Source organism: Gouania willdenowi, chromosome 5 (assembly GCF_900634775.1).
Source record: "Gouania willdenowi chromosome 5, fGouWil2.1, whole genome shotgun sequence".
NCBI lineage: Eukaryota > Metazoa > Chordata > Actinopteri > Blenniiformes > Gobiesocidae > Gouania > Gouania willdenowi.
The window spans coordinates 29,358,764-29,383,871 of NC_041048.1; the positions used below are offsets into that span (position 1 = coordinate 29,358,764).

At 38.7% G+C, this 25,108-nt stretch overlaps 1 protein-coding gene across 2 annotated transcripts; it reads left to right on the forward strand.

The window, feature by feature from the left end:
- Positions 1-1,349: 1,349 nt before the first annotated feature.
- LOC114463528 (zinc finger protein 501-like) lies at positions 1,350-13,848 on the forward strand. Of its 2 annotated transcripts, none has more exons than XM_028447138.1 (2): positions 1,350-1,602; positions 11,536-13,848. In XM_028447138.1, exons 1-2 carry the CDS (start codon positions 1,566-1,568, stop codon positions 12,981-12,983), a joined length of 1,485 nt encoding a protein of 494 aa, XP_028302939.1. In that variant the 5' UTR covers positions 1,350-1,565; the 3' UTR covers positions 12,984-13,848. The 2 variants fall into 2 exon arrangements, with proteins under 2 accessions (XP_028302939.1, XP_028302940.1); XM_028447139.1 differs by having other exon boundaries at positions 11,548-13,848.
- The last annotated feature ends 11,260 nt before the right edge of the window (positions 13,849-25,108 follow it).

Genomic DNA, 25,108 nt, shown 5'->3' on the forward strand with positions numbered 1-25,108 from the left:
GCCGTCTACTGGGCGTGGGCCTTGGCTCCTCTGCTGGGGTTCCGGGGCGGGGGGGCTCTCTGGGCCCTCCCCTTTGGGGGTTGGGTGGGGGTGGTGGGGTGGATGTTAGTGGGGAGCAATGGGGTTGGGGTCGGTGGTGGTGTGCGCTGGGTCCTCGGCTCCTTGGTGCTTTCCCGGGTGTGTGTGGGTCTTAGGGGTGTTTTTGGGGCTGTTCAGCTGTGGGGGGATTGCCTGGGCTCCCTGGCCCCCGCTCTCTCCACTAGCCTGGCTGCATCTTTGAGTCCAGGGCAGCGCTTGGGTTTGCAGTGGTGGTTCTTGCACATACATTGGTCTACGATGCACTGGCACCTTGGATTGTGGGATAAAACTCGTAGTGGGCTTAACTTTAGACACGTTGATCCCAAATACCTGTTTTAGGTATTACCACTCACTACTTTCCTCTGTTCACAGCCACCACCATTATACCTAAGCTTCACCAGACTGGCTTGATTACACAACATCCATCCATCCATTTTCTTACCCGCTTATTCCCATTTAACAGGGTCGCGGGGGTCTGCCGGTGCCAATCTCCGGCTCTCATAGGGCGCTTGGCGGGGGTACACCCTGGACAGGGCGCCAGTCCATCACAGTTGATTACACAACACAATAAGCATAATATGCACGCCTACAACTTCACATCTCACTCTCACTTTACAATATTCAACTCTTCCCCACCCCCATTTTCTACCTTGAATCTCTACTTGTGCCTAATCACTTTGATTATGTACAAGTAAGGAGTGATGTCACATTTTGTGTTTCATAGAATTAGGATCAGAGATAGCTGGTGCCTTATTTATTTATATATATATATATATATATATATAAATTCCAAAAGACCTTTCCCTCCTTATATAGACTCCATTCATGCTGGCAAAATACCATATAATACATAAAACACATTGGTCACAGGCAAAACCAAACAAACATCATTTTGAAAACATGTTACATCATTTCTTCAATACTATAAAATATGTTAAAAACAAAGAAAGCTGTTAAACTGTACCATTCATTCTGTAAACGTTTGAAACCTAAAGACCAAAAGTTTTCCTGCTGTTTTTAATTGATTTATTTTTTGTTTAGTTTTTTCTTCCTATTGTGTCATTTTCTTAGTTCTATTTCCTTTTATTCTTATTCATTGTGTGTTATATTTTGTTGTATAGTAAACTGTTGTAATTGCTAATTTGTGTTCAATAAAAAAAAAGAAGCACCGCGACGCACGCTCCGAAGCGTCGAAAAGGAACGTCGCATCACTACCGCTAAGTGGCAGTAAAGTGCGCTTTTGTGTCACTGCCAACCACCTTTAAAAACCACCGAAGAAGGAAAAAAAATGAACGTTTCTCCGTGTGTTTGTAATGATTAGTTTAAAGAGTTTATATTAACTGAGCACACATCTGTGCTGTACAGTAGTGTTTCATGAATTATTCTTCATTGGAGGAAAAAGACCTAAACGAAGATCGTTAACAAGTTAACACGGTTACCAGATTGACCGCTACGCCGTTTGGAGTATTTAGCTTAGCTTTAGCAACATGATCACAGACTCTTCAGCTGAAGACCACCATGCAGGTTTGGACTTGTCACTTTTATCGTTAGATGCGATCAGATAATACTGTGTTAGTCCCACATCTGATTGATACAGAAATAAGAAATCATCTGTACTGTTATGGATTTTTTTCGAACATGCATAATGTTTATTCCAGAGCTTTGGCAGGAAGATGGTACATATGTAGGTCCCTGAGTAAACAAAGATATGAGTGGCCCCACACAATAACATCTCTTATTGTAAAAACAAGGAAGGCTGCTATTTGCTATCCACATAAACAAGGATGCAAGATCCACCACTTTTCAGCATTTACATTATAACAATCAACAAAGTGAAACATTAAAAAGTAAAACAATGTGAAATTGAATGGAGAGAAAACAAACATTGGTAGATCATATATATATAAGTATGCATTCATGTGGGAGCATAAGTAGAGTTGTCAATTATGGCCAAATGAGTGTCTTTGAAGGTCGGATGTACAAAGAGGTGTACATACTCTGTACTTTGTAGTGTTATAGAGTGGTTTATGTGCGGGTGCAAAGTAAAATAGTGTGTGCGATTTACCTGGTTTAATTCTATGGGACATGCGCATGATAACTTTTTTTTTTTACTCATTTTTATATTTTTTTTGTTTGGTGTATTTTTTTGTAATGGATGTTTTTTGGAGTCATTATGTGCATTTTTTTTATTTATCTCTGTTGTCTTTTTGTGCGTTTTTTTCTGTAATTATAGTTTTTTGTTGCCATTGTAGGGATTCTGGAGTAATTTTGTTTATTTTTGTATCTTTTTTTATGTAGTTTTGTGCATTTCTGTTGTCATTTTTTGTATTTTTTCTATAAATATTTAGTTTTGTGTATTTTGAGTCATTTTTATATTTTTTGTTTTACTCATTTTGTATATTTTTATTATAAATACCGTGTGTGTTTCCTCCGTGCGTTATCTCTCACACACATGCACATAATTCGTTGCAGGTTGTTGGGAGATTAAAAAAAAGAGAGAGACCCTGAAGTAAATGGACTTGATTTATATAGCGCTTTATCACCACACTGAAGCAGTCTCAAAGCGCTTTACATATCAGCTCATTCACCCAATCACTCTCACATTCACACACCAGTGGGACAGGACTGCCATGCAAGGTGCTAGTCAACCACTGGGAGCAACTTAGGGTTCAGTGTCTTGCCCAAGGACACTTCGACACATAGTCAGGTACTGGGATCGAACCCCCAACCTCTCGATCAGAAGACGACCCTCTATCACCTGAGCCACGGTCGCCCCGTGTACCACAATAAATAAACGTTTTGCAACACCAAAGTCGCAACTCTCTCTAAACAGCTCTGTGTGCATTCAGCACGTACATCCCAGTGTAGTGCACGCACGCGCATCAGCCGTGTGTGTGTTTACATTGTAGCTGCTAGCATCTTTCTTAACACAGAATAATATAAGAAGAAACAATAAACCTTGCGCAGAACAAACAATAATCATTGTAGAGCAGTGTTGTTGACCCATCCGCTCACAAAAAAGTTACATTCCTCTGTCTGAAGAACCAGATAGTTAATGGCCGTCAGCACAGCCGCCGCCCACAGTCATGGAGACGGAAGAGGAAGTGAAGTCCGCGATCCGCGATTTAAAGGAAGTTTGGAATCACTCGAATAATTTTAAATAACTATGAAATATTAACGTAAATAACTTTTAGCAGTATAAAAACGTTTTTAATATTGATTTTTTTTTTTGTTTACCCAAACAAACTGCGACACAGTGACGTCATGAACCCGGAACCGGAAGTAGCACGCTCAATACCGCGCTCATTACCGAGAGGGCCGTAATCTTAAAATGAATGTTTTGCTACACCAAATTACTCCAAAATATTCGTTCCACACACACACATGCACGCAGACCTTTTTTGCTTTCATAGATAGAAGATAGATATAACACAATACTTCAATAATAACTTCTCTAGTTACAGGAACACCCTTCCCTCCCCCTCCCACCCCAACCCCACGATACTTATGGGAGCTACATCATTAAAAGAAGATAAGAAGACAATTAACAATACAAAAAGGAATTAAGAATATATATATATATATATATATATATATATATATATATATAAAGATAATTATGAAAATAGTAATAAATGTAGGGGAAAAACGAAAAAAAAAAAAAAAAAACCCCGGAGGAATTCAAAGAGTTTTTGTTCAGTCTGCTGGTAATGAGTTGAAATCGGAAAGAAAATAACTTTTGATAAAAAGTCTCTGTATTGCCCTGAGCTCTTATTTGATTTTTTCCAGTTTTAAGTAAAACGCAACATCTCAAATCCATTGAGAGAAAGGCAGGGCTTTGTTAGACTTCCAATGTAGCAAAAATCTTTGTTTTGCTAAAAGTGAAGTAAAAGCCATAACTGATAACTGATTGTTTATTAAAATAGAGGATCCCCATTAGTCTTCACCCTGGTAAAGACTATTCTCCCTGGGGTTCCAACAAAAATCACAAGAAAATGACCATAAATCACAAGAAAATTGACAAAAATCACGAGAAAATTGACAGAAATCACAGGAAAATTAAAACAATGTCCTCTATAAAAATTGTGTGCCAAAACATTGATACGATATATCGCAAAGTAGGGATGTAACGATTCACTCAACTCCCGATACGATTCGATTCACGATACTGGGTTCACGATACGATTTTCTCACAATTTATTTTACAAAATGGGAATGTTGACAAATGACTGAAAAATATTCCTTTATTTTTTTGGGGAAAATACTATACTATTTTCCTTTTATTTTTCATTGTCAAAAGAATCCCTTGATGAACTATTCAAAATGATGCAATTTAACTAAAAATAAATCTTGAATGAAATAAATAACAGAATAATACAAATGAAGAAGCCTATTAATTTAAATTCTGGTTCTATAATAAGCAATTCAAAACTGCGTAATAGTTCTTTTTCTTTTTAAAAGTGCAACTGAAAATGTATTTTGTGCCTTAACGATTGGACTTTTAAAAAAAAAAGTCATTTTACTGTATTTACGTCAGATATTTGTTTAGACCAGCAGAGGGCGCTGGTAACCCAGTGGTCGGTTGGCATGCAGTTATTCCACCAGTGAAGAAGAGAAGCTATGCTGGCAGACAGAGTTAATAGAAAAACCTGACTTTTACAGATATTCACGTAATATTACAGATATACTTTCGGTGCTAAAGGAGTAAAGAATCATTTATGAGCATGTTTAACAGTAAATGGCGGCCAGAAAGAAAATAGTAGCAGATTCCGCCCGTCACGTCCGCTTCTGGAAGGATTAATATATAAAAAAAAGTACTGCGATTCAATTTTCAGAGCATCGATGTGAACCGTGGTACCTATGAATCGATTTTTAACTGCCTTACGATTAATCGTTACATCCCTATCGCAAGGTTTCATCTAGCGGTTCGTTATCGATTCACTGGCGCCAAATATCGATATTTTTGTATTTTAAAAAAAACAAACATTTTCTACATTTTATTTAAAAAAAAAATAGGGCCCTATAAAATCCACGTTAATGGAATCGTGGACAGAATCAAATGGACGAAATCAAATGCACAGAATCGGCATGGAATGTGAGGCAAGGAACATTTTTTTTAATGAGAACATTTTTCTGGGGATCGCTTTCCGGGATGCACCGCCCTCCCTCTCCCATCTTAGCTGCAATAAACACAGCCTAAACCACCTGAAACCTTGTTTAAACTGCCAACAAACTATGCAAATCATCACTGACTCCTAAAAACAGAGAAGACCAGTGCCTGCTTCACTTTGCTGTGCCTGTAAAACTCTGTTCCTTTTTTGGTCAAAAGCAGCAGCACTCTGAGCAGCTTCACCTGCTCAGTGTGTTAACATCTCTTCAGAGCTACAGAAGATCTGTGGGAAAAGTTGCATGTTGTTGAGGACAAGACCATCGATGCCAGGGTAATGCACTGACTGAAATGTTTATTTTTCATTTTTCATTTCAATGGTTTACTGACTCTGAGCAGGTTTATTGTTTGGGTTCTTTTAAATGAAATTTATCAAAACTTAACTTAAATGATCGTGATGACATCATTCCAGACCATAATGATAACACAAAAACAAATGGATGACAGAATATTTTATAAGTATCAGAAGTTCCTGGCATCGATGGTCTCTTTCCCAACAACTGAACAACTTTATCCACAGATCTTCTGTAGCTCTGATGAGATGATGTTCAAATGCTCTGAGCAGGTGAAGCTGATTAAAGCTGACTCATGTTTTCACAGAGCGCTGCTGCGCTTGACGAAAAACGGACAGAGTTTCACAGGCACAGCAAAGTGAAATGGGCACTGATGGCTCTGTGTTTAAGTCAGTGATGATTGCCGCAGTTTTTTTTGTGGCAATTTTAGACAGCATTTGATGTGTTTTAGGCTGTGTTTAATGCAGCCAGGACAGGAGGGGGGAGGGTGGTGCATTTTATCAGCGGTCCATGGAATATTTCCCCATAAAAAAGGTTCCTTGCCTCACGGTGACGGCGTTTTGTGTTGATTCTGTCCATTTAATCGTTTTCATTGCTCGATTCTGTGATTTATAGGGCCATATTAGTGTTCAGCTGCAGCTGAGGGGAGGGTGTTGCACGTGTGTCTGTTTGTGTCTGCAGCAGTGAATAAAGTTATGTCAATTGAAACAGGCGAGGGAAAAAAAAACTGGAGATGAACTACAGATATATTAAGAGATGAAGTTAGTATTTGATACTTTTGCAGGTGAGTATCGATACTTTATTCGGTATCAAGTTTTTTGACAACACTAACAAGGACATTGGACTAGTTGTGGTCAGTGTGTGTTAAGAAGAGCCACTCTGCACTATACACTTTGTTTTACTTGGCTGTCATTTATGTGAAATTGATAGACAATGTTTTGTAATTCCTGTGAAATGGATTCAGTGCAGTCATCAAATTCTGAATTTCTTCAGTGACAGATATCGTAATGTATCGTGGTTATTCTAGTAGGTTACCAGTCTATACATTGCCAGCTTTCTTAGTGCATTTGTTCTAGGCAAAGGAAGAGTTTAGTGATTGCCTAAGGCCTGGTGTCATATCTATGTCTATCTAGGGCTGGGATAAACAAATATTTTTTAAGCTATTAATCAAGCGATTTTTTTTTCGATGTATTGATTAATCTAATGATTAATTTTTCCCTTTTGATTCGACTATCTATTATCCCCCTATTCATTGACTAAAAGTAATTTATACATGTTGCTTTACATATCTATCTGCGTTACGGTTACGGGGAACAGCTACCTTCGACAAATGAGTTTGTGCCTTCACTGCCTTGCACTTTTGAAACTCGGAGGAGCCACTCGCGTTAGTTATTCTCCGGCGCTGCCATCTTTGTTTTGGGTGAGCATTTCAGCGTCCTTCGCGCAGTGCTATGTATGTATTTTCTGCAGTTTATGTATGCCCCCACTCTCAGTCTCGTTTTTATAAAGCAGCAAGAGCTCGACTAAGGAGTGGATCAGAGGAGGGCAGGCCATCCTCTGGCCCTACGTAACCGTGGGGGGAGGAGGAAATCAGTGTCCTGTCTATAGACATGCCCACTCATGTATATACAGAAAGTGAATTTTCAGAGGGCTAAAACAGGCGAGTTTGGGAAAACAAACCTCAAATTCTATGTTCTTAGAACAAATGGAGATGGGTGAAAAATAGCATGCCATGAGACCTTTAATGTATTTGAAAGGCTACAAAAAGTAACTTGAATTTGATAATGCATGATTATGTGGTCATCACATGCTAATTGCCCATTTCTTGCCACACATAAAGCATACATATTTAACCGGCACATTGGCGGTTAAATTAATTTATTCCCCACACAATTAAAATCTCTATTTTCTTCCAGAATAGTGTTTTTGTTGGTTTAGTTATCTTACCAGGGATTTAAAACTTAAAGTTAGCCACAGGTGCAAGTAAAGTTAATGGTCTGTAGATGTTGCAGGAGGTGAAGTAGGAAGGTGGCCAAGTCATTGCACAACATGTTGTATTTTAGGTTAAGTTGATATACAGTAGTTAGTCTCTCGCTATAACACGTTTCACCTTTCGTGGCCTGTGTTTTGCAGATTTTTTTTACAGTGCAATTTTGCATGCATTTTTTTACAGTGTAGGAAGTGAAGTCCGTGACCCGAGATTTAAAAGAAGTTTGGAATCACGGGAATCTATACTATAATGACGGAAACGTCTGTGTGTGTGTGGAGCAAATATCTCCCCGACGCGGTGCCCGTTCAACCTGAAACTTTGTCGACGGCTTCCAAATACCCCGAGTTTGTGCATCTGTTATTTTGGAGTAATTTGGTCATTTCAAAATGTTTATTTTAATTTTATTTCACTTCTGGACGGCAGCTTTTGACCTCAGAATGTGAGGGGGCGCTAGCGCACCATCTATATCTATTTCACTGCACAGCTCCTCACCCGAGCAAGAGTCACATGTGCAGCCAGAGCCAATCGCTGCGCACACAGCCAAGCAGACACAGACTGGAAACACACGAGTGAGAGAGAGGAAGACAGTTTAGACCAGAGTAATTTGGTGTTGCAAAATGGTGAAAACGTTAATTTTAAGATTACGGCTCCCTCGGTAGGAGCGCGGTATTGAGCACGCTACTTCCGGTTTCATGACGTCACCGTTTAGCAGTTTGTTTGGGTTAAAAAAAAAAAAAGGTCAATATTAAAAAGGTTTTTGTACTGCTAAAAGTCATTTAAGTCAATATTTCATGGTTATTTAAAGGGGACATATTATGGTTTTAAATCCTTCCTTTTTAGATATAAATCATGCATTTGTGGTCTATATAAAGCGGAACTGCACTGCTTGGGTCTGAATTCCTCATTATTATAACTCCCCAGACCCCTTTTCTACCCCTTTTCTGATGTGCTTCTAAGAGCAACTCGTTTTGGTGCGGTCTCTTTAAATGCAAATGAGACACTTCATACCCCGCCCCCTCTCCAGGTTCAACTCCACCCTGCTCGGCCATTTTTGTAGTGTGATAGAAGAGATATGGCTATGTAGCGGTGCAGAAAAAGTTTATTCACACATTATTTACACAATGTCAACAACAGAAGACTTGTCCATCCAGCCTTACATGTTTGAGCCAGAGTCTGACCCGGCGGAGCGAGATGAAAATGAAGATGATGAACCTGCAGAACCCTAACAAGTGAGCTAACACAAGCACCGAGCTAACGCTAGTGCCAAGCTAACGTCACGAAATGCATTTTAATACAGTCTTTTCAAAGACAAAAACGGCAAAATGAAATGACTAATGAAAACTTTAGACTTAAATTAAACCACGTAGGCCATATCATCAAGGATCTAAAACGAGCACACAGCGCTAACATATGAAGACGGTGCAACTGCTAATGCTAACAAAACAATGACAGGGACGTCTTATCATCACACTTTTTAGCGTTATTTACAGCTTACCGAAGTGCTCTGTTCGTCGTCTCCAAAGATAGAAGGAATTGAACCCTCAATCAGACAAAGTCTTTCGGCAAATCCTTCTGGCGGAGGTTGCTGAAGCAGTCATCCTTGAAGTGCTGCGCGCACACAAAAATGACCTTACCTACAGATGTGGGTACATTTCCATTAAAAAATAAAACTCAACCAGGCACTTCGAAAAGGTTCTGATGCTGGGAGACGTTGTAATGAAGCGTGTGGGTTACTACATCCAACAACCAAACATTTTGATTTCTCCTCTCGTAACTTCTGCATCCTGGAGCTTGGACTACAAAATAAAAGCGAGAAATAAAAATGGCGAATTGCTCGAATTGTTGGGCCTGGAGTCGATGTCCTAATTTGGCAGTTCCGCTGACGTAATTGTTCAAAAAACGTAATAGAGAATCGAAAAATCGAAACAGATTGAAAAATATGACCAAAACAGAATATAAAGATATCAACGGAGCACCTGAAGAGATTAATTTGAACTTTTCTGTGCTTCTAAACAATCTAAATATACATCAAAATGCATTTAAGGGCTAAAAAAGTGGATTTAGCATGATATTTCCCCTTTAATATTATTCCCGTGATTCCAAACTTCCTTTAAATCTCGAGTCATGGATGTCACTTCCTCCGTCGTCTCCATGACTGTGAGCAGTGGCTGTGCTGACGGTCGTTAACCAATTATATCACATTCTGATTCTTCAGAAAGAGGAATGTAACGTTTTTGTGAACGGATGGGTCCACAACACAGCTCTACTATGATTATTGTTTGTTCTGCGCAACGGTGAGTGTTTCTTTTTATATTATTTTATGTGTTAAGATTCTAGCAGCCACACACACACACACACACACACACACACACACACACACACACACACACACACACACACACACACACACACACACACACACACAGTAGTTATAATAAAAAAATATACTAAATGAGTAAAATAAAACCAAAAACTAAACATTATTTATACAAAAAGTACACAAAATGACAACAGAAATGCATAAAAATATACAAAAAGGCTCCAAAAACACACAAAATTTCTCCAAAAAACATATATTACAGAAAAATACACCAAACAACAACAAACATGAAAATCACTCAAAATACACAAAACTAAATATTTATACAAAAATACACAAAATAACAATAGAAATACACAAAACTACACTAAAAAAGATACAAAAATTCACAAAATGATTCCAGAATCACACTACAATGGCAACAAAAAACCATAAATACAAAAAATGCACAAAAAGACAACAGAAAGATACAAAAATACACATAATGACTCCAAAAACATACATTACAGAAAAATACATCAAACAAAAAAAATATAAAAATGAGTATAAAAAAACAAACACATTTATCACGCACATGTCCCATAAAATTAAATCAGGGAAATAAACCCCTTTATAACACTACAGAGTATGTACACCTCTTTGTACATACACACATTTTCTCATTTGGCCATAATTGACAACTGTACTTATGCTCCCACATGAATGCATACTTCCAATTGGCACTGTACTAGAATCACACTACAATGGCAACAAAAAACAATAATTATCCAAAAATTCACAAAAAGACAACTGAAAGATAAAAAATACACATAATGATGACTTCAAAAAACATACATTACAGAAAAATACAACAAAAATATGAAAATGGCTCAAAATACACATAATGATGACTTCAAAAAACATACATTACAGAAAAATACAACAAAAATATGAAAATGGCTCAAAATACACAAAACTAAATGTTTATACAAAAAATACACAAAACTAAATATTTATACAAAAAGTACACAAAATGACTCCTGAATCACACTACAATGGCAACAGAAACAACAATTATACAAAAAATGCACAAAAACACAACAGAAAGATACAAAAATACACGACTCCAAAAAACATACATTACGGAAAAATACACCAAACAAAAAATATAAAAGTGAGTAAAAAAAGAAAACAACAAACACATTTATCGTGCACATGTCCCATAGAATTAGACCAGGAAAATTGCACCCACAATTTGCACCCGCAAATATACCCCTTATGCTCCCACATGAATGCTTACTTCTGACGGGCACTGTACTAGTAATATTAAATAACCATGAAATATTAACTTAAATGACTTTTAGCGGTACAAAAATATTTATAAAAAATTTAATATTGACCTTTTTTTTTTTTTTAAACCAAACAAACTGCGACACAGTGACGTCATGAACCCAGAACCGGAAGTAGCTTTATAAATTAAAGGAATATTTTTCAGTCATTTGTCTACAGTCCCATTTTGTAAACTAAATCGTGAGAGAATCGTATCGTGAACCAAATATCGTGAATCAAACCGTATCGGGAGTTGAGTGAATCGTCCCTATTGGGGAGGGTCATTAATTTGTGTGTTTTGTTGTGTTAATTTAGAGCTGAGTTTAATTATGTGAATAATTAATATAGTGACATCTCTGATGGTCCTGGTTGTGTTCAGGGTTGCCTGCAGATGTTCCTGATGGTGTTTCCTGTAAACATAGACTGCAGCTCCAGGGTCATCTCCACATAAAGAAGGAAGAGGAACAACTGTGGGAAAGTCCGGAGGAAAAGCAGGAGACGGATATCACGGCTGTTACTGTGAAGAGTGAAGATGCAGAGGAGGTAGCTCAGTGTTTGCTGCTACACCGGAGACTTAGTGAGAACATCAAAGGAGAACCTACAACCTGCAGCTCAGCTAAACTCATGAAAGTAGAACCAAATGGAGATATCAGTGAAGGCCCAGAAGCAGAAAACACCGATGGAGAGGAAACTGACTGCTCTGAGGATTGGAGGGAACCTTTGTCCCAGTCTAAAGCTCAGAGTGAACATATGGACATGAGCTATAAGATCTTTCAAACATCAAAGGTTAGGACTAAGAACAACACCAAAGTAACATCACACAACAGAGAGAAACACTTCAGTTGTATTGTGTGTGGGAAACCATTTAGCAACAGATCACATCTGAAAGTCCACATGAGAATTCACACAGGAGAGAAACCATATGGTTGTGATGTTTGTGGTCAAAGGTTTACGTGTAAGTCTAGTCTTTCTGTGCACTCAAGAATTCACACAGGAGAGAAACCCTTTGTTTGTGACGTGTGTGGGAAACAATTTCGCAACAGAACACATCTGAAGATCCACTCAAGAATTCACACAGGAGAGAAACCCTATGGTTGTGGCATCTGTGAGAAACAATTTCGAGACAGAACACATTTGAAGATCCACTCCAGAATTCACACAGGAGAGAAACCTTTTAGTTGTGGTGTTTGTAACAAGGAATTCACTCAAAAGACAATTCTTTCCGTGCACTTAAGAATCCACACAGGAGATAAACGCTTTGGTTGTGATGTTTGTGGTCAAAGTTTTACTCGTAAGGAACGTTTTTTGAATCACATGAGAATCCACACAGGAGAGAAGCCCTTTGGTTGTGAAGTTTGTAGTAAAAGTTTTTTTGGCAAGTCTGAATTGAAGCGACACATGAGAATCCATGGGGTGGAGAAACCTTTTGGTTGTGATGTTTGTGGTCAAAGTTTTACTTATAAGGAAACTCTTTCTAGTCACATGACTGGCCACACAGGAGTGAAAGCTTATAAATGTGATGTTTGTGAAAAAAGATTTCATCGCAAGTCTGAACTGAAGCAACACATGAGAATCCACACTGGAGAGAAACCTTTTGGTTGTGATGTTTGTCAGAGACGGTTTCCTCAGAAGTCGCATCTGAAGATTCACATGTTAACCCACACAGGTGAGAAATCCTATGTTTGTGATGTTTGTCAGAAAAGTTTTACTCTAAAGTGTAACCTGAATCGACACAGAAGAATTCACACTGGAGCAAAGGTCACAAAACGGCAGGCTTCGGCCAAAAATTCTCTGAAGAAACATGTGGACATCCGTATTGGAGTGTAACCTTTACAATGTGACGTTTGATGTGTGGTAAAGAGTAGGAATGTTAAAAAAATGTTGAACTTCCTTTATTTTATACATGCTAAGGGATCGAAATAAAGAAAACTAATTTAAAAACCTTTGTTTCAGAAACACGCAATTATTTATGAAGCTAATCTACTGCATTCTTTTAGCTCTACTATTTTACATTTAGATATTTAGAAATTTAAAATCTTTTTTAGTCTTTTTTTGAAATCTGATTGAATAATTAAAATGAACAAAAAAAAAAAAAAAACACTGGTGTACCGTGGGATTCTGTGACAACCATACTATTCCAGCGATCTGTTTGAGCGCTACAAGCGCTGGGCGGGCAGTGACGTGATTTTTGGTGTGCGCATCTCGCGACGTCCTGCGCCATTCAAGCATAAACCAGGCTTAATGCTGTGTGCATGTGCTGCTCCAAGCGCATGACGGCGTGCGCTGATACTTCTCTGTGTGCGTGCAGCCGTACATACACACTGCTATGTGTGTGCGCACTATTCTCTGCGGCGCACCTCAACGGGTGAGGGCTTTCTCACTGACGAGAAAGTCACCCTATAAACGGCCTTTGGCTGTGCACAACAGAGCTGAGAACAGCTGAAACGTACACTGCGCAATATGCATGGGAAAAGGACTGAAACCAATTGAAGGTCTACCGGTGAGCTCATATTGACTGGACTGTTAAAATGTGAACTCATCATTGTATAATTCATTTGCTCAATTGATTTGCTGAGTTAAGTTGAATACATGAGAAGAGGAAGACAGTTTAAAATCTGCTTAAAACCTTGTTCATGTATTTAAGGTCTAAAATAAGTTAGTATTTAAAATATCGCAAATTTATCTTTGATAAAATTCGGAGTGAAAATATTTAATATATGTATGAAAATAGTATAAAATAAGTTATTTTGTTGAAATTGTAATATCTATAATTGATATAAACATAAGGAAAAAGGTTTCAGGTTATAAAAGTAGACCTAGTTTTCTGTTTGATAATGCCTGATTTTACATATTAATTACCTCCATTGATTTAATAAAAAAAAGTTTAAAATATGCTTTTACCAAATTTAATGTACTGACCCAAAATTGTTTTTATTTGTACTTACTTTGTATGATGAACAATTATAAACTTATTTGCATTGTTTTATGTGTTCAAAGGTTTTTTACCTTTCTTGACACTGGAAAGAATAAAAGTAAGAATGAGTGAAATCCTGAGTCTGGTCAAGTCTTTCCTTTTTCAAGTGTTGGAAGCCATGATGTTATAAAGACGCTTGACACATACTGTACATTATTATTGCAATAGACAACTACACAGTTTTTTTTGTTTTTTTTTAATTTACTACTTTGTATGCATTCTTTTCATAATACAGAGGCAAACTCTATACCTAAAAACAATTATTTAAAAAAATAATTCTTCAAAAAAAGAGAATGCACTTTTTAAAAACGGTCTCAAAGTGGAAGTTTTTGAAAACGCTAGCGTCTCCGTGTAAACGGGGAAAGTGCCTCAAATGGCAATTAATTAGACCTACAAAGTTAGACCTGACCCGGCCCGTAGTCGTCAGAATACGGGCCAAACCTGAATAAAGCCGATCTCTCTTTAAGCCTGCACCCATTACTGCTAATACTATTCACATCCGTGAGCACATGTTGGCGAGTTTCCTTAATAACTCAGCTTTATTTAATAGCCGCTCATTCTGCATACAACTGTAAACATGACAAGCAGTTTCATGTATTCTACATGTTCCATACGGTTTAATGCTGCAACACACACCGCTCAGTAACCTCCTGATCCATTCACCACCTAAGCAAGCATTTGCGCGTCATCTCGTTCTAATCCGGACACATCACTTGAAGTTTCATTCACCTTGCACCGTCCCAGTCCAAACAGATTCCACATTAAAAAGACAGAAAATAATCCAGACCACAGGTTTGGCCAAATTGCTCTAAGTAGGAGTGCAGAACTGTGATTGTTGTCACAATCTAATACATACCTATCAAGTAACCCGTATTTTACCCCTCTTTCCTGCCATCTTCCCGGATTAGTATTTTGATGTAAACATTCAGTATTTTAATGTAATAATAATTAAAAGATGCTCTTACTAACCTGAACACCGTCACTAGCCTCGCGAGAACTGCCACCTGAAATGGCCTGGGTGGTAGTTCTCGCGAGATTAGCACAGACAGCAGTAACAACCCCGGAAACAACTCAGAAAAGAGATGATGAATGAAGACGTTCTGGTGAAAAAAACAAAGAACTGGTGTAAATACGTTGTGAAATGTAACAGAGAGTTTTACCTTCCTAAAGAGCAGCAGGATGGGACACAGTTACACGTTCTGTTAGATTAGTAACTGAGATTTTAGCGTCTCCCACAGCGGAAAGAACAACGTAAGTCACCGTGAAAAATCTGCCTATCACAAGCCCCACAAATATACACTACTTTAAAAAAGTGTTAAACAATGTAAAGTCTGTAATAAATGTGTCTAATAAGTCATTCGTGAATACCAGAGAACCACGAGTGAGCATGAGAAATTGAAATAAAATATATAATGAAAATAAAATCTTTATTTTCATTATATCTTTATTATTTATCTTTAACTTAAAGACAAGCAATATGAAATTAACAGTAATATGTAATGTGTTGACTTGTATATGAACTGTAAGTATATTAAATAAACATGTGCTTCATATACACATTTACATTTTTATTTAGGCTGTTTTATAATTTATGAATTAGGGGTGGGCGATATATCGAGATTCAAGATGTATCGAGTTTTCTATTTTGGCGATATAGAAAACTATAATATTTCATATATATATATATACATACAGTGACGTGCCGTGACCACTAGGGTTGGGTAGGCACGTTGCAAATCAAGACCACCAATGACAATTTCATATGTTTCTGCTGTCAAGTGTTAATTCAATTCAAATGAATTTTATTTGTATAAAGCAATTTCCAACAAAGTCATCTCAATGCGCTTATCAAAATATAAAATTCATAATAAGAAAGAAAACCCAATAAGATCTACATGAACAAGTGTTTAGCCATCTATCAAAATCAACATCATAAACACCATTAAAGAAACATAAACAATTATTTAATATAGCCTCCATACTCTCCCAACAAGATATATCTCATGACACGGCAGCACATCTGTTGTTTGTGTTAGAAACACAGAAACACAGAGAAAATGACAACAACTCAGAACAGCCTCAGTGAGGAGCATCCACAAAGCCAATCCTTCCTTTTGTTCCATTCACTGTGAAAAGTATGAAACATGTTCTGACCTTTCCTTTGCTGAAGGTCTGGTAACTCAGGTGTTGGTCTCCCATCTTTTAAAAGCTGTCGTTTTTCCTCAAAACAAAGTCATCCACACTGTAGTGTTATCCCGCCCACTAGTTAAAGAACGTAGCAATAGCAGTCACGTGTCATCTATTCACTTATGTGCTGTGAACTTACGTATAGCATTTAGCATAGTGCAGTTACGTGCAAAGGCAGCTCTCTACGCTGCCTTTACGCGTAAATTGATGTCACATTGGGGACCTGACTGCGCATGCACAAACACGTAAAATCACGCAATGAGAACGGAGGCAGAAGAGCGACGTGCCTTTGGGAGGGGGCGTGGCCTCCCTCTGCCTTACAGCGGAGCGAAAAAAAAAAGACTGTGCAGCTGTTCCAGGAAATAGCGCTGTTTAGTAATTTGGGCTATGAAACGCACAAAATGCGGACACTTTCAAACTTATAGGTACTGTAGGCTATTGGAAATGGAAAAATAAATAATTTATAATAAAAAAAAAATTAAAAAAAATTATAATTAAATAATCAAAATATCAATTCACCCTTAGGTAGGCACTGCCTACCTTGCCTACCCTGACGGCACGTCACTGTATATATATTTATATATATATATATAGCTTATGTATCAAAATATTCGTTTTAGAAGTCGCTGCTTTTACTTCTCAGAACAACATGTAAAGCTCAGTTAGATGGATTTCTGAGTGCACATATTGTGCAGCTGTTTGTTAATAAATAAAAATAAAAATAAAAATAAAATATATATTAATATTATATTAAAATGGATACTGGAGCGTTGTTGGGCGGGTGGGACGACTCGTAGTGGGCGCCAGAAAATTTCCCTTATTTTCAAATCCAAAACTTGACAGGTATGATCTAGTACAGACATGAAATATGTCTCTGCTGATCCAAGTGACTCTTAAGTAAATCCACACTTTGTTGGAGAAATTAATCTTAATCCTAAAGAGTGCGTGCAAACACTTTTGCTTGTGTTTGCTTATTTTGGTTCATTGCAAAACCATACCACTAGGGATGTAACGATTCACTCAACTCCAGATACGATTCGATTCACGATACTGGGTTCACGATACGATTCGCTCACGATTTATTTTACAAAATGGGACTGAAGACAATTTTTTTTTTTTTTGGGAAAAAAACTAGAAAAGACTGTACTATTTTCCTTTTATTTTTCATTGTCAAAAGAACCCCTTGATAAACTATTCAAAACAATGCAATTTAACTAAAAATAAATCTTGAATGAAATAAATAAAGGAATAATACAAATGAAAAAGAAGCCTGTTAATTTAAATTCTGGTTCTATAATAAACAATGCAAAACTGCATAATAATTATTTTTCTTTTAAAAGTGCAACTGAAAATGTATTTTGTGCCTTAACCATTGGACTTAAAAAAAAAAAAAAGTGATTGCACTGATTTACGTCATATTTGTTTGGACCAGCAGAGGGCGCTGGTAACACAGTGGTTGGTTGGCATGCAGATATCTTGCAGTGAAGAAGAGAAGCTATGCTGGTGTAACCCAGGTTAAGTGTTTATCAAAGTGAAAGTATGTTATAAATAGTAATAAAAAAGAAATAAATAAATTTGAAAAAAGAATTATTAAATAGGTAAATATGATAAAATGTTTTAAAACGTTTTTCATATTTTATTTATTTATAAGAATTTGTTAAAAGTTTAAAACTGTTAATTCGTGGGTTATTTGTTCAATCTACTTTAATAATAATAATAATTTAAAAAAAAGTGTATTTTCTTATTAAGCACGCAGCTGCGTGACCCATGTGACTAGCATCAGCCAACCGGATTGTTTCCCGGAAATGTACCTGCTAGGCGAGGGAGACATGCACGGAGCTGCTGCTGCTGCATAAAAAAGAGAAAAGGAGAACAGGCAGAAGCATACACGGAGCTTCTGCAGAATAGAGAGCAGTGAGAACGCATACAGGCGGTGCTGCTGCGGGAAAGGAAGAAAGGAGAGCAGAAAACAAGTCTAAAAGTTGTTGGATAAGTATTTTTGCTTTCCAACCTGTTCCAGTGCAGAGATTAATACTGTGATAAACGGGACTTGGTGAGTGAGAGAAATGTATTTTTTTATTATTTTCATGTAAATGTAAAGCTATGGTAGCGTATTTATGTTGTTTTTGGTAAAATGTGAAGGTGTAAAGTGCATTTAAAAGCTAAATGAAGGCACAAGCTCTGTTCGCTGTTCCGTCTTTCTGCTCGTGTCCGCCATTACGTGATGGCGGTGCTGCTTCAAAAAGCAACATTTATGGACAGAAATGCACATTATCGTTGTTTTAGAGCTACCCAGTGTTTTTATTTCATGTATTCATACCCATTTTATGTTGTGTATGATAGGCCATTTAGTGTGGGTTGAAAAATATCCAGCTAAAGTGAACTTTGAAGAAGACGTGTTTGAAACAAGATGGCGAGCCGCTCTCGAACCAGCCTTCGAACCACGTGGACCTTCTGAACTGTGCATCTGCCTCGAGTGCTACGCCCTCTGCTGATAGGTGCATGGTTTTCATCTGAACTGGTAGGATTCAACCATACTTCTGCAACACTGCAGAGGATAAAGACTGAACTGAACTGCTAAGTCAGAGTGAAGGGAGAAGAGACTTTTTCTATGAAATACAGATTTGATTCAGCCTTTTGCTGAATTCTTTTTATTTCTATTTTTTTGTATTTTTATTTTCTAATAATTGTAAAAGGGTATTTTACAATTGTGTTTGTTGTAAACAAACTGTCCAACTTAAAAGGTACCTAAATGTGATTCAAACTAATTAGTTAGCTTATGATACTTTGAACCACTTGAATAAAAATAACTTGAATAGAAAATTAACTAAAAGGTTGCAACCAGTAAAACTAAAAATAGATCTGAAACTGAATTAAACACAAAAAGGGATTCACACAAAGTTGTGATTTTTCTATTGTATATTTTATGTTTTATGTTGTCAATGTTGTATGTCCTTATTCTTATTTTATTTTTCTAATACAAGCCGGCTATTTAAACTTATCCTCTGGTCTGTGGTCTTTTACTTACATTTCTGTAGTGTTAAGCTGTGAATTTCTCCAGCAGTCGTACCTTACCAAATTCTTCTGGTCCATTCTTGTGTGATACACTATTAGATGATATTACCCTGTAATTACCCCACTAGGGCGTTACAGAATTGGCGAGCCAGCCAGGAGTTATTCTACGGCTTTTCACGTGTTGTAAGTTGCAACTGAAAACGACTTTTTTGACCCAGACCCCAAAATAGAAAAAAAACCGGCAAAAAACATGGACATAGTCAACACTGAGAACATAAAAATCCCAAACTCAGTCATCATTAGTGAGTTTACTGATGATGCTCTTGATGCTGAGTTAACTGACTTTTTGACAAAGTACGGGCGTATACTGAGAACCTTAAAAATTGATAATCTGCAGTCTCCATACCACAAACATGCTATTGTGGAGTACGAGAGTGGAGCTGCCCTGGAAGCACTTGAGCCTTTGCTTCCTCATACGCTTCGAAGTCAAACTGAAACATGCCAGATCAGAGCCCTGTCCTCTGAGTACATGGAAACGGTCACTAGTAGCGCCACCAACAGTTTTTTCAACAAACTGCAAGAAATAGCCAGACTGACAGGACAGTCATTTGAAGCAGTTTTAAATGAGCACATTGCAAAATGCAGTCAGTCAATAACAAATGAAACTGAAACCGAACCAGCTGAGACACCAAACATCAATGTTCCACTTGTCACAAAGGGAACCCAAAGTGAAACTGAACAAACGAGTCCACTCAACTTGAATGCTAATCCAACCGAACCAGCCAAGCCAACACCACTTGCTCAATCGACAAACTTTTCTCAGAGTTTCTTAACTCCCTCAGAAGTGCAAAAAGTAGTTGTTGAGCACATAGTCAGAAGTGAAGCCCATCTGTCCAAAGAGTCATACTCTTTCCGCTTGAGGCCATTCTCTGGTAAAATTCCTTGCCCCAGTCATGAGGTAGACTTTGACACATGGCGCAATAGTGTTGAGCTTGTCCTCCAAGATCCAGAACTGTCAGATTTAAAGCGCTCTAGGAAGATTTTGGACAGTCTTGTGCCACCTGCAGCGAATGTAGTCAAACCTTTAGGCCCCAAAGCGCTGCCTTCCGCTTACATTGAGCTGCTTAATTCAGCTTTTGGCACAGTAGAGGATGGTGATGAGCTTTTTGCCAAATTTCTAAACACGCTCCAAGATGTGGGTGAAAAGCCATCCCATTATCTTCACAGATTGCAAACAAATCTCATTAAAGCCCAGAAAAGAGGTGGCGTTTCAGCCAGTGAGACAGACCGACACTTATTGCGTCAGTTCTGTCGTGGGTGTTGGGATAATTCCCTTTTAGCAGACCTTCAGCTAGAAAGAAAGAAAGATTCCCCACCCCCATTTGCAGATCTTCTTCTGCAGTTAAGAGTAGAAGAAGACAAACACATAGCCAAAGAAAGCAGAATGAAAAAGCACTTTGCTGCTACCAAACCCAAAGTTGCTTCACATGCCCTAGCTGCAAACACTGATCTGGACTCTGCAATGCAAATGGATCTAACTACAATGCGTGCGCAAATGACTGAGCTTAAGGATCAGTTCACAAAAATGAAAACTCAAAAAACAGAACCACCAGTCACTTCCCAAAACAAGCTTGTCAAAGAGTTAAAAGCCCAAATCGCTGAACTCCAGAGCCATCTTGCAAGACTAAACCCCCCAAGTGTAAATAAAAAGAAAACTGACACACAAGCCAACAAGACAAATCCCAAACCAAACCAATCGACACCCCCAGTTACTAAAAACAGACCCAAGCCATGGTACTGTTTCCAGTGCGGCGAGGACGGACATATTGTCTCCGCCTGCTCCGACGATCCCAATCCAGCTTTAGTTGCTGAAAAGAGAAAGCAATTAAAGGAAAAACAGTCACTGTGGGATAAACAAAACCGAAACCAGCCTTTAAACTGAAACCAGCTCTCATTACGGGACAAATGAGTGCTTCCAATGAATCGAGTCCCAACCAAAACTCTAACAGATCTAAAAAGCGCTTCTTTCACAACAAATCAGCCACTGCAAAACTACCAAAAGGTTTAGTTGGAGCAAAGTACACTGCTCAAGTACAAATCAATGGTAAAAATTGCAGCTGTCTCCTTGATACTGGGTCTCAAGTGACCACGGTGTCTCAATCCTTCTATGAAAACAATCTCTCAAACCTTGAGATCCACCCGATAAATGAGTTACTTGAGATAGAAGCGGCAAACGGTCAATCTGTTCCTTATTCGGGTTATATTAGTGTTGATATTACCTTTCCAAAAGACTGTTTTGGCTCTGAAATTAGTGTGTCCACATCTGCGTTAGTTGTTCCAGACACACCCTCCAACATTCAGTCATCGTTATTAATCGGTACCAACACTTCCTTTATGAGAGTTTCGCCCAGACAAATGCTGATCTCCAAGCTCTACCTTATGGTTACAGAGTAGTACTTAGTGTATTACAGCAGAGACAAAAACAGAAAGAAAACAGTAGTCTTGGTCTAGTCAGGTTGTTTGGGAAAGAGCCAGAAATCCTACCAGCAGGTCAGAGTAAAGTCTTAGAAGGGTTACTCCATGTAAACATCAAAACATCAGACAAGTGGGTTGTAGTTGAGTCACCTTCCACATCTTCTCTACCAGGTGGTGTCCTAGTCACACACTGTTTACTTAACCTTCCAGACAAATGTTCACAAAAGTTTCCAGTTGTGCTGCGTAATGAAAGTCAACATGACATAGTCATTCCTCCCAGGAGTGTCATTGCTGAAATTCACGCAATCCAGGAAGTTGTGTCAGCCAATCAGATCCAAACGTCACAGAAATCAGGTGAATCTGCCCAAGTAAACTTAAACTTTGGAGACTCTCCTGTCCCAAGTGAGTGGAAAGAACGAATCACACAAAAGCTCAGTGCAATGCCTGAAGTTTTTGCACTACATGACACAGACTTTGGTTGCACAAGTAAAGTAAAGCACCAAATAAAGTTGAGCGATGAGACACCCTTTAAACATAGACCACGCCCAATCAGACCACAAGATCTCGACGCACTTAGGAGGCACTTGAAAGAACTGAGTGAAGCAGGAATAATCCGCGAGTCAGAAAGCCCCTTTTCGTCACCTATAGTAGTAGTGAGAAAGAAAAACGGCGATGTAAGACTCTGCGTAGATTTTCGCAAACTCAACCTCAACACGATCAAAGATGCCTACGCTCTCCCTAACTTAGAGGAGGCATTCTCTGCCCTCACTGGATCGAAGTGGTTCTCGGTCCTTGACCTTAAGAGTGGCTACTATCAGATTGAGGTTGACGAGGAAGACAAGCACAAAACCGCCTTTGTATGTCCCATGGGTTTCTGGGAATTCAATAGAATGCCCCAGGGTATAACAAACGCTCCCAGCACGTTTCAAAGGCTGATGGAGAAGTGTATGGGGGACATCAATCTTAAGGAAGTCTTGGTCTTTTTAGACGACCTTATAGTGTTTTCCGAAACTCTTGAACAACATGAGACACGCCTTCTCCATGTGCTTGGTCGCCTCCGCGAGTATGGTCTGAAGTTATCGGTCGAAAAATGTCGCTTCTTTCAGACGTCAATTAGGTACTTGGGGCATATAGTCTCACAGGACGGAGTCAAAACAGACCCCGAAAAAGTATCTGCACTCAAAACATGGCCAAGTCCCAGAAATCTAAAAGAGTTACGTCAGTTTTTAGGTTTCGCAGGGTATTATAGGCGGTTTGTCAAAGATTTCTCTAAAATAGTGAAACCCCTAACAAGCCTTACCACTGGGTACCCGCCTTTGAGAAAGAGCCACTGTCCTAAGACCGACACTGCCCCCTACTTTGAACCAAAAGCCCCTTTTGGTGATAGGTGGTCTGGAAGCTGCCAGAATGCGTTTGAGACTGTAATAGCGAAACTTACCACAGCTCCGGTGTTAGGTTTTGCTAATCCTAAACTCCCTTACGTATTACACACAGACGCAAGTACAACAGGACTAGGGGCAGCCCTGTATCAAGATCAGGAGGGGGAGATGCGCGTAATAGCTTACGCTAGCAGAGGTCTGTCGAGAAGCGAAACGCGATACCCCGCTCACAAACTTGAGTTTTTAGCCCTTAAATGGGCCGTAACGGAAAAGTTTTGTGACTATCTTTATGGCAGTCCTTTCACAGTCCTAACTGACAGTAATCCTCTAACTTACATTTTAACAACAGCTAAGTTAGACGCGACAAGTTATCGCTGGTTGTCAGCCCTGTCCTCCTTCGAGTTCCAACTTCAGTATAGGGCAGGCAAACAAAATGTAGACGCAGACGGCTTGTCTCGTCGTCCCCATCCAGAACCAGTAAATGACTTAGTCTCTCTGAAAGAACAGGAAAGAATCAGTCAGTTTGTCAACCATCACTTACCTGGCACCAATCCGTTCATTCAGGTCACTTCAGATACTGTCAATGCAATTTGTGAGAGACACCTAATACTCCATCCTTTTGACTCTGATAACCATGCTCTTCCTTGTCCTCTCGTAACATCCTGTTCGATGTCTGCCCAAGCTGTTCCAGACAGTTTTGATCATTGTTATGGTTTCCCAGTCATCCAAAGTATTTCTGAGGAAGAACTCAAACAAAGTCAAAGAAATGACCCAGCCATAAATGTAATCATACACCAACTTGAAACAGGTGAAACTTCTCCTCCTACAGTCCGCAAAGAAATTCCAGAACTGTCCATCCTTCTGCGTGAACTAAACAAACTTGAGTTTCAGAATGGGATTCTTTATAGAAAAAGAAAAGTTGGTGAAAACACTCAATGGCAACTCGTTCTTCCTGAAAGTCTCAGAGAAATGGTGTTAAAAACGCTTCACGATGACATGGGTCATCTCGGAACAGAACGGACTCTCGACCTTGCAAGAACCAGGTTTTTCTGGCCAAAAATGGCATTTGATATCGAACAGAAAATCAAGACCTGTCAAAGGTGTGTTTGCAGAAAAACACTGCCAGAGAAGGCAGCGCCCCTTGTAAATATTCAAGTCACCAGACCCCTAGAATTGCTATGCATTGACTTTCTGAGCATTGAACCTGACCGTAGCAATACTAAAGATGTCTTGGTAATGACAGACTTCTTTACGAAGTATGCAATTGCCACTCCCACTCCAAACCAAAAGGCTAAAACGGTAGCAAAAGCTTTGTGGGAAAACTTCATTATTCACTACGGATTTCCTGAAAAGATTCATAGTGATCAAGGCGCAGACTTTGAATCAAAAACTATAAAAGAGCTTTGCGACCTTGCAGGGATTCAGAAGGTCCGAACGTCCCCTTATCATCCCAGGGGAAACCCTGTTGAAAGATTTAATAGGACACTTTTAAACATGCTTGGTACTCTTAGGGATGAGGATAAGACGCATTGGCGCGACTACGTCAAACCGCTTGTACACGCGTATAACTGTACCAAACATGATAGCACAGGGTATACGCCGTACGAGTTAATGTTTGGTAGGCAGCCTAGACTACCCATTGACCTTGCTTTCAATGTTCCTTTAAACCAGCGTGAGCAACAATCCCACTCGCAGTATGTTAAAGCACTGAAAACTCACCTCCAAGAAAGTTATCAGTTGGCTACCAAAAGTGCTGCAAAAGCTGCTGAAAGAAACAAAGTGAGATATGACAAACATGTTACTGAATCTGCTCTCGATGTTGGCGATCGTGTGCTTGTGAAAAATGTCAGGCTCAGAGGTAAAAACAAATTGGCTGACAAGTGGGAGTCCACTGTTCATGTTGTCATAAGTCAAAAGGACAA

Coding starts and splice junctions, on each gene's coding strand:
- LOC114463528 (XM_028447138.1), top strand. CDS start 1,566: ATGATCACAGACTCTTCAGCTGAAGACCACCATGCAG. Junction 1,603..11,535: donor AGCTGAAGACCACCATGCAG/GTTTGGACTTGT, acceptor GGTTGTGTTCAG/GGTTGCCTGCAGATGTTCCT.